Below are 11,472 nucleotides of genomic sequence, written 5' to 3' on the forward strand. Positions count from 1 at the left end.
CTATTCAAATAAAATAGTAGTTTTATTCTTATTTTGACATATGTCATTCTATTAGGCTTCTTAATTAATTTATATGTTATTCTCTTTTTGCTATGTGTCACCATATTATGTCATCTAATTAATGCATGTGATTTATCAACCTATTGATTATTCATTTCAAATTTCAAAATTTAAATTTACCACTCTAATGACATTAAATTAATAACATTAGAATAAAAATTAAAATAAAATTAATACAAATTATAAAGTGATATAATTTCACATATTTATTTAAATCAATGATTATAATTTCATATAACTAAAAAAATCTCTTAATTAATAATTTATTTAAAATAATTGATTAATAATTTTGAGTTTTTATAATAAAAGTTCAATTATTTTTGTAACCGTGATTTCCACAGCTTATAAACTAGTTAAGCATATAACATGTGTTCAATTCTTAGACCATTTAAAAGAATTTCAATTCATGCACCATATCTCCTTGATCTCTCTTGAAAAACATGTAAAGCACGTAAAAGTTCATCTTCTCCAAAATCTGGCCAAAGTGTTTGAATAAAGTATAGTTCAGTATATGCCAACTGCCACAAATAAAAGTTGCTCACTCTAACCTCCCCGCTAGTCCGAATAAGGAGATCAGGGTGTGGTAATTGCATGGACTTCATACCAACTTCATTATCAATCATCAACTCATTGATTTCTTCGGATTTAACCACACCATCTTTGACCTTTAGAGCTATGGTTTGACAAGCTTGGACAATGTCATACTTGCCACTATAATTAACCGCTATAACAAGATTGAGTCGTGAATTGTTCTTCGTGGTGTTTTCAGCATGTGTGATAACTTCTCGCAAGGATTGTGGAAGCTTTGATACGTCTCCCATGATAGAAAGCCGGATATTCTCCCTGTTCGATCAAGCAAATGATCAACGTAATTCAATCACAGTTCTCTTTTAAAATTGGATAATGGTCGAACAATAACATGTTGTAATCAATAGAAATTTACCTCTCCATATAAGCAATTTCATCTTTTATTTTATCTCCAATCAGACCCATGATGAGATCAACTTCAGTCTACCAGCAACCAATCGCACAAATATTAAACCCAGAAAATAACTTATGAAACTGGAATTAATCTAATATCAATATCACACATACTTTGGGTCTTAACCAGTTATCAGATGAGAAGGCGAAGACGGTGAGAACCTGGATTCCCCACTTACGACAGAGATCAACCACCAACTTCAAGGCTCTGGCACCCGCCAAGTAACCGGCCTGAGGCATCAATCTTTGAGATCGAGCCCATCTTCTGTTTCCATCCATGATGATTGCCACATGATTCGGCATTAACTCGCGATGAAGCCCCTCTGGAGTAACTACCGATTCCTCAGGCCATGTGTTTCCACCGCTACAGGCAAATTGATCTTTGATGGATACATGAAAAGAAGGTTTGTTGGTTGATAGAGAGAAGCGCTTTGGAAAATAAGAGCAAGGAATGGGTGAGTAGAGGGAAAAAGATAGCATTATGAAAGATCGATTATGGTGATGATGATTGGAAGAAGATGAAGTAATAATCCGACACGAGGTATTTCGGATGATTGCCAAAATAATTACATTTGAGTAGATATATAGTCACACTCTTGAAGCCTCTCTTATATTATGGATGAAAAAAAAAGAATCAAAGATAATCACAAAGAAAATGTGATATATATATATATATATATATATATATATATATATATATATATATATATATATATATATATATATATATATATATATATATATATATATATATATATATATATATATATATATATATATTATACCTTTAAAGGTATATAAGCTTACGTACCCAAACACACTATAATACGTCGTTTTGTTTAATATATTTATTATAATGTGTGTAAACTTCAACTCTTAACTTGATTAACTTTCAAGATTTTCGAAATTTCACTAATATCTTTCTCTTATATCATATCTTTTTGCCGAATACTTATTAGGCTATATATATTGTAGTTGAAAATGAAAATTACGTAAGAGGAAGATTTATGTGTAATTTATAATAATCTTGGAAGTAAATCAAGTTTGAAGTTAAATTATAAGAACATTGAACAATTAGAATGTATTATATGATACAAAACGACGTAGTATGGTGAGTTTGGGTACCTAAGCTTATATACCCTTAAGGGTATATTCACTTTTCCATATATATATATATATATATATATATATATATATATATATATATATATATATATATATATATATATATATATATATATATATATATATATATATACTACCTTGATTATAAAAGAAAATAATATTATTTCCATTAATAGATTCATTATAATAATATTATTTTTTTAAGACGTTCAAATCTTTAAGCCTAAAATACAATCAGTATGAATAAAATAATATTAAAATATAAGTCAACGAAACAAATATCTTTTATATTAAAATATGATCATATCTTTCCTTATTTTTAGACTTTTAATCCTTGATCGAGTCTTGTTGAATCCATATTAGTCGGATGATAAATTGAATTTACAGGGATTCAGTTTTAGAATCCCGATTTTTCTCGCATTCATGTTCCTGCTATATCTCGACATTTCCATATCATTTGAATAAAAACGAGATCAACATCCTTCTTCCTAAACCACCGGCCACCTTATTAAGTATGTCGTCCGATCTCTATAATGATCTCCGATTTAGGAAAAACTTAAACACGCCTCCTCATTCTCTGCCTACTTCTCCAACAATGAACCACCACAACTAACGAGTGTTTCCTCATCCTTTGTCTACCCAGGGCCGTTCCAAACATATTTTGGGCCCAGGGCGAGAGAAAAAAAATGGGCCCCTAAAATACATAAATGTCATCAAGTTTTTTATAATAACTCAATAATTGAAAGAAAATTACTTGTGTTATCTTCTAAATATAACCATTTCAATAAAAAATTTGGGCCCTTTTGAAAGATGGGCCTGGACGGTTGCCCCTATCGCCCACCCTCTGGGACGGGCCTGTGTCTACCGCCACCATCACACCACTTACCGCCGGCTTCACTCTCAACAAACACTAACCACACTTATAGCAGAGTGGGTAGGTTACCCTTCTTCTATACCAGTTGCCGCTTCACCATTCTCCTCCACCAATAACTCCATTAATCCCCACCACATGCCGGTGCTCCCTTATCCTCTTTACTTTTCTTCTATGTGATTGAAATATACAGTTTGGAATATGGGAATTTCTTTTTTATTCTAGGGTTTTTGTTGGAAGACACCAAAACAATGACCATCATCTAATAACCGCACCTACTCCCTTCTCCCCGGGACTCTCCACGGTAACACATGTATGCTTCGTTTCTCTCTTCTTCACCCTATTCTTTTCGATTTATTGTTTGATTTTCAATTCCTAATATCTCTTTTCACATAATCAAATTTTTTACTTAATTTTTGTTGTTACAGGGTTTTGATTTTATGTAATGGATTAAAAATCACAATTTCAAAATTCATCAGCTAAAAGGAAAGCGGTTTTCGTTAATATCCATCTTCATATTCTGATCCTGACTTACTTTTTCTCTCGATTTGGTTATCATTTTTTACTAGAAAAAATATGTTTTTTTGGTTGATTTTCTTACTCTTCCTATGCAGAAGACGATAACAACAAGATAAGAAGGCTCTATCAAACGTTTTCAAGGTATCAACAAGTAAAAGGTAACGTCACTACTTTTGTGGTTTGTAGACTTGGCCTCGAGCCCTTACTGCATCTTCTTTCCAGTTTTTTTTTAGAATAAAATGTTAAATGAATGAAGCATACATATAGAATTTGCTTTCCCTATGTGCCCTGAACCCCGTTTGTAGTCACCAGGTTTAAAAGTGACCTACATTCTATGTATCCATGGCAGCTACATGACCCACCTGGTCACCTCTTGTTTTTTTTCACTAAACATGATTATCTATTTTATGATATAAGGTGTTGAAGACATCGATTGGGCCGTAGAGATGCTCATATCCATTGATTTGAAGGTTGTTAACATCCTGCTTGATTGTGTAAGTCAAGATTATAAAAGTATCTTATGATAATGAATGGATTAAAAAATAATTTTAATGATTATAAGTAACAAAAGTCTTATCATCTACATTTATCGTTTCCTCAGTAATGAAGTTTTGGGTTGTTAGTTTTTGAAATGGTCCTACAAGAAAATTGAACTTACCAATTATGGTTACCGTAAAAACATTACCTTCGTATTACTTCATGCAAACGTCATAAAGAGTTATAATTTTGGTTCCTGTAGTGTACATTTTTTAGCTTTGTAAGGGCAGAATAGTCATATTTATAGTATTCACATCTATCTTGTTTCATGCATTCATGGTGTCTCATGTTCAAGGCAGTATAATTATCCCAGAACGTGAAGTAGTTATAAGTGCAAAACCATGATTTGGTGGTGGTGTGTGAACTTCACTTTTTCTTTCTCTTTGTTTTATATGGTCACCATTTCTTAACATTGCTTTCCTCTTGTTTTTGTACAGGTGAAGAAGAATATGTGGGTTTTCTTTTCAACTTTTTCACTGTTGTTCTCTGGTAATGTGAAAGGGGCCTCATTTTGCTAATTTTGTGTCTTCGGTGTTTATGTTTACATAACCTTTTGGGCTCTTATCTTCCGATTTTCGGGTGTAAAAAATTATAAATCTTTTTGCTATATTCTTAAAATGATATTGGACTAAGAAAAGAAACATGTATAGTATTATTCTAGAGTCTAAATTTTGTTCTTTGTGATCTGTTTTAGATTTCTTTTTTTAGAAACATAAAGATGAAATTTTCTTTCCTTGATAACTTGTAAATGTTTTCACCCCTTTTTAGGTGCTTTTGGGTGGGTTTATGGTAAATAAACTGAACCTATTTTGGAGTAATAATGGATGGGCGTTGGCATTTAGTTGACATTCCTCATTCAAAAGCATTGATAACTCTTAGAAGAGTGAGATAACTTAGAAGAATGAGATAACTTAGAGACCCATCCACTAATTAACAAATTTGCTGTTTGTTTTTCTATAAAAACCTCTTCAAACCACTTATTGCTGCGCGGCGCAGCACACGCGCAACACTTTCCATCTCGCAGCAGTTTGTTTTTTGGAAGACTTCAGACTACAAAACATCTGCACGTGTGCTGCGTAGCGCAGCACTTGACTTGCCTCTTTTAACCTCTTCAACTTTCATTTTTTCTAAGTGTTTTTTTAAGAATTTTTGTATAACTTTTTTTTTAATTTTTTTTTTAAACTTTGATTTTCTTAAATTTTTATTTACGGATGTGACACAATTTATTTTTATAATTTCCACGATTTTTTTTAACATGATTTTTTTAATTTTTTTTACCGTTTTATTAATAATATTTTCAATTTCAGTTGCATCTTTTTTAACATGTATAATTTTTTACGAACTTTGTAGACAATGTTTGCAATACTTTCTTAATTTTTTTATTATCTTCTTTTTTAATGTTTTTTAAAATTAGTTTTTTTTTTCTAGAATAAAACTATTAGCTTCTTTTACATTTTTTAAAGTTTTTTTAAAAAAAGAGTTTTATATTTTTGTTTTTTTACATGTTCTTTTTACTATTATTTCAATGTTTTAAAACTAGAATTATTAAATTTCGGTGTTGAGAACTATTTTCAGTTTATAAAATTAATTTATTTAAATTTCAGTTTACTGCAGCAGTCTATAGATGTTAAAAAACAAACATGCTTCTTATTATAGGCTGCAGCCGTTTGTTCCACCTCTTCTGCTACAGAGGATTGCAGAGGTGGTCTGCAGACTTCATGAATTTTCGCTTCTAAAAAACAAACAGCACCTAAGAGAATTGAATGTTGTTGCCAATTTGAATTAGGAAACAGATCCTCTTGAACAAATAACTAACTTATTGTTGTTTTATGTGTTAATTTTTAAATTTAAAATAGAATTTGTCACAAAGTCAAAGTTAGAATTTATGTTACAAACCGAAAAATAACTGACTTATTGTTGTTTTATGTGTTAATTTTTAAATTTAAAATAGAATTTGTCACAAAGTCAAAGTTAGAATTTATGTTACAAACCGAAAGGGCGAAAGGAACTAATCACCAGAATGAACTATTCTTCCCCGCCGCTTTGCGCGGCTATATATATATATATATATATATATATATATATATATATATATATATATATATATATATATATATATATATATATATATATATATATATATATATATATATATATATATATATATATATATATATATATATATATATATATATATACTAGTCGTTACCCGCGCAAAGCAGCGGACGATGAATATTTTGTTTCCGAAATTAATTATGAGGGTATGCTATTACTGAGTTGAGACATTTGTTTACAAATTTTTATTTCCACTATCAAGGCTTATAGTTTATAGGGAAGGTCAATATGGTTTCTATCCAGTAGTGTATTCGTGCAATGCATCCGCGATAAATAGTTTCTTTCGACAAGTAGTATTGAGACGAGGATTAGTTTACTTTCGACATGTTGTTTTGAGTGATCTAGTTTTAAATGGTACCAAATGTGACATCCCCAATTTCACGGCCAGAAAAGACCGATTTGTTTATGTTTTGTTTTATAAAATCAGAGTAATTTTTTAAAGAAAACAGTTGCGGAATTTGTTCCCAAAACAAAATATGATAAAAATTATCAAAACATTTCTTTAAAGAAATGTATTTTCATTATATAACAAAATCTCAGGATGTCATGTTCAATACAGACCAAAAGCATAAACAGAACAAAATAGACTTTACAACATTTATTCATAACTACTGGCCTATAATCCAAAATCTATCGTCAAGTCCACCAACTTATACTCTTGTGCCATTACCTGTAATGCAAAAAAAACTGAGTGGGTCAGGCTTGGGAGCCTGGTGAGCATATAGGGTTTTCAACCCACAATAATATAATTATTATTTTAATTATCAAACAATCAATTCAAATACCCACCCCCATTATCTCCATTTATTTCTTAAAGATTTATCCTAAGAACTGATTACCCTTCTCCCATTCATTCTCCCATTCATTCCTAAGGATTGCCCTAAGGAACTGGCACAAAGTCTAGTGTTGCCAAGGTTCTTAGATTACCTTTGGTGAACACGCAATTCACAATAATTAATGAACACCTAGTTCAAGAACACCTAATGAACACTTAGTTCCAATATTACCCAATGAACACCTAGTGCACAAACACTTAATGAATACTTAGTCAAATATCCTTGATGAACACTAAGTTCAAATATCTAATGAACACTTAGTTCGAATATCCCTGGTGACCCCAATCACCTAAGGAACACAGAGAATGAAAGTTCTTAGTTCAAACAACGTGATAATAAAGCATATCTCGATCCTGCGAAACCACTAATGTTATAAACACATATAAATTATATTTCTAAAACAATATATCCCCTCTCGTCGATCCCCACATACTGACCCTATACAATGATCTTACGAGATCTAGCCTAAGAAGTCGATATGAACCACAAACTGACGAAGTTGCTTCGGAAATACCCTGGCAGCAAACAAGGATCAATAAAGACATCAAATGAGGGGAATGGAATAAGTTTCACCACGAACCTTCGTTCGTAAAAGAAAGAACCACAAGACATTTTAAGTCAGGGGTAGTTATCTAGATAACAATGCCTAGGCGTGGTCCGACTATCATGAGATATTATACCCCCAGACTCTACCTATCCCAGCATCGAACTTTGCCTAGCAGTGGCCTGAATACATGAGGTATTTCACCCCCATACGCACTCTATCCAGATATATAACACCAGACATACCTATCAGTGGTCTATTACTGACACACTTTATTAGGTAGTCTACGAAGTTCCCTTAATTACTTCGTGAAAGAAAACGCTGACATATGAAGCTCGGTCGATCACTTCATAAAAGAAACGCTGACTCCAAAGCTCTCTCAAAATAAAAGTATGGGGGAAATACTACTAGAGTACTCCCGTACGCTCCCGTAGCCGACACACAAAATTGTCAAAAAGACTTTGTACATGATAATACTTCTGGCACATTATAGTACTCTGGTATGCGAAAGAATCGTACCCGAGAACATAATAGTACCCTGGCACAAGCAGCACCCAAGACGCAAAGCTTTGAAAAAGACTTCGTACATAAAATGTACTTCTATACGTAGGACGTACTCCATCGATCATCAATCTTGCAACGCACGTACTCTTAATAAGAGGCTACCCAATGTCCAAACTTAATTGAACTAAACATCCCTATTTAAGTTTTAACCCATCACTAGGCAAGCCTACAATGCTTATAATCAATTTTCGATATTAACTCCGTTTAGGCAATGCTAAGTAGTGTATACTTAACACAGAGTTTTAAGTAATAATATCATATATTCACATCTTAACACATATTGAACCATAACTGATTCGCACGTTGTATATCATCAAATATATCTAACCCGTATTTCGGACAATAACAAATACTTTACATACATATGTATATTTCATAATTTAGTCAATACACGTATAAAATTCATGTTCCTAAAAGGGACTATATGCATGATACCTTATCGTATGAACACATAATTCAAAAATACATAATTCATAATCTCGGATCTAAAATTTACCTCCTTACATAATCCATATTCCCGGATCTAAAACTAACCTCTTGATTTGATCCATACTCTCAAATCTAAAACTAACCTCCTGACCTGATCCATACATCCAGATCTAAAACAAGTTTATCTCTTTACCCTTTTATCTCCTGGTCCAACCCATCTTTTATCACCTACCAACAACCTCATCTACTCATGTTCTACCCAACATATTTTTAGATACAAAATACATATATAGTTTAACTCATTAAAACTTATATAATTTATCCATTCCATAATCATCTCGAATAAACAACGATATATTATACACATAGCACGTATTTCATAGCAAATACTTAATATTTATGCGTAAGAAGAAAGTGACTACACACTCACTTGATTAGAAGATGATCGGACCGTACTACGACTTGTAGAAGTAGTATTCTTCGGTAAACTGGAAGATCTTCACACAAAACCAGGCTCCTCGTGGGAGAGCTTCGGCTCGGGAATCTCACTTCTCGGGATCTTTGGGCTTCGGGACTTGATTCGGGTCTTGGGATGATACTGGGGCTTCGGGGGGTTAAAATAGGGCTTAGAGAGGGTATCGGGAGTGGGAGAGAGGAGCTGGAGCAACCCAAACTCGGCTGACCCTTGATTTCCATTTATAGGGCCATTTCAGGTCTCACGTCGTGAATTTTAAGTTCTCACGTCGTGAATTCAATAGTCATCAGGTGTGTCATCGCCACTTGCGTCTGTCAGGCTCCAGAAGTCATAAATACTGAGTTCACATCGTGAACACTGTATTCACGTCGTGAACTCTGACAGTTTTGGGGTTTCGCGCCCCGAACTTCAGAAATTCATAGCTTTCGCATACAAACTCCGTTTTCGACGTTCTTTATATCCGCACGTAGGTGAGATTATGCTATACAACTCTCGTTTAGACTCCATTGGCTAATTTTGAATTAAATTTTAATATATTATAAATATATTACTTTTATATTATTTTTAGTAGGTCGGGACAGGAAAGCTCCGTTATAAATTCATAACTTCTTCATCTGACGTCCGTTTTTGCCTATCTTTTTATCGTTTCACTACTATCGATGAGATCTTCGGTTCTCATTTAGATTGTTTCGGCTAAAAATCACTCGATCTCAAATCGAGGATTCGGGCTGCATACTGCTAAGTCGAAACTTTGGAAAAATCATAACTTCCTCATATGAAGTCAGATTTGGGCGTTATTTTTATGCACGCTCATGGTTTAACGAACTCTACAAATTTCGTTTAGATTGCTAAGGCTAAATATCAATCTAACGTAAATTCACTTTTTACGTCATTCAGCGTCGTGCCGGTTCTGTCGTGAAACTTCGACAAGTCATAACTCCTTCGTTATAACTCGGATTTCAGCGTTCTTTATATGCACGGAAACCTTGTGACATATACTACAACTTAGTTAAGATTATTCATTCTAAATAATCTTTCATCAAAAATTCATTTTTGACACCTATCGTCTCTAAATTGACTAGCCTAATCTACGGGCGTTACACCAAACTCTCTTTGAAACAAATGTTAAACATTACAATATACCTGGAAGTTATGTAAGTAAAGGGTATTGCATCTTCATTTATGCCCTTTCCAGTCGAACATTTTACTTGACTTCCCGCGCGAAGCAACAGAGACGATTACTTTCATTCGGCAATTAGTTCTATTCAGGGAAATATATTATATTTTATGGAACACAAAACAGATACATATTGTTTTCAGTGGGTTTTGCAGCAACGAATTGTTTCTTTTCGTCAGATAGTTTATTTTTAGGATTATATTCGTTTAAACGATTAGTTTCTATACGGAAACATGTCATCTTCCAAAGAACATGCAATGTATCAAAATTCTATTGCATCCCACAATGGTCATACACATTGTTTTGGTATGTAGTTTGTTATCCCGAATTGCAACGTCATTATAAAGTTTTTAGGGTTTTTAAGAACAGATGGAAATAAGTTTTATTTCAAAAAATATTTTCCAAGCATTAATTAATTTTATTTCTTCAAATAATTTCTTTTTTACATTTCGTTCTTCTATAGCATATCATATTTTTTCCCAAATTTGTTCCTTGACCATATACTTTTTTGAAAAGTCAACTATTATTTTGCATGTAATTTATGTAACAATAATATAAACTGTTTATCATTATGAGATTGGCTCATTTAACCATTCCACTCATTCCCTTTATCGGTTTGTCAATGCTCAATCCTAAAACACTTGTCCCAAGGTTGCATATGCAGAATGTTTAAGCCCGACCGAAAGTATTTGGGGTTAAATATATAATAAAAGTAAATAAAAATGAAGGGCTAGTTATGTAGGAATTGTATTCCAAATTTAGAGGTTGTGTAAGAAGTGGGAAAACGGAAAAATGAAAATTGAGAGCTAAAATTCGAAAATACAGGGGGGGGTAGTGTGGTTTTCGAAGGTGGTTTGGCACAAAAAGAAGCTTAGATGTAACCTTTTCTTAGAAATAAAGATGAGAAGTAGTTGTACAAAGTGCATAAAAAATAATTCTCGGTATTGGAAGGTAAGAAAATGGTATTGGAAAGCTATGAATAATTTTGTATTAATTAAATGTGCTTCTGGGTGCTGTACAAAATGTTTCTTTTATCGGTGGAAAGGTAGTGAGAAAATACACATTAGAAATTGGAAATTATATTAGCTTGATTGGCGTTTGTGAAATGACGATTGAAGCAAGTTTGATCAAAAAGTTGTATCAATTTTGGATTATGCAAAAGGTTTGGGATGTAAGTCATTTATGGGTTGTATTTTTATCTTGGATGCATTTATATATTGCGTTGTTTAGCGTGGTCAA

The 11,472-nt window shown here is 32.6% G+C and overlaps 1 protein-coding gene and 1 long non-coding RNA gene across 2 annotated transcripts; one reads left to right on the top strand and one right to left on the bottom strand.

Moving 5' to 3' along the window:
• Nucleotides 1–464: 464 nt before the first annotated feature.
• Nucleotides 465–1,647, bottom strand: LOC111891759 (dehydrodolichyl diphosphate synthase 2). Its single transcript, XM_023887825.2, has 3 exons — nt 1,156–1,647; nt 1,004–1,071; nt 465–903 (listed from the first exon to the last, which is right to left on the bottom strand). The coding sequence occupies exons 1-3, from the start codon at nt 1,519–1,521 to the stop codon at nt 465–467; spliced, it is 873 nt and encodes a 290-aa protein (XP_023743593.1). The 5' UTR covers nt 1,522–1,647.
• Nucleotides 1,648–3,069: 1,422 nt separating this feature from the next.
• LOC111891732 (uncharacterized) lies at nt 3,070–4,779 on the top strand. Its single transcript, XR_006183342.1, has 4 exons — nt 3,070–3,350; nt 3,466–3,714; nt 3,974–4,050; nt 4,531–4,779. It is a non-coding gene; the product is annotated as an uncharacterized LOC111891732 (long non-coding RNA).
• Nucleotides 4,780–11,472: the final 6,693 nt, after the last annotated feature.

Source organism: Lactuca sativa, chromosome 5 (assembly GCF_002870075.4).
Source record: "Lactuca sativa cultivar Salinas chromosome 5, Lsat_Salinas_v11, whole genome shotgun sequence".
Taxonomy (NCBI): Eukaryota; Viridiplantae; Streptophyta; class Magnoliopsida; order Asterales; family Asteraceae; genus Lactuca; species Lactuca sativa.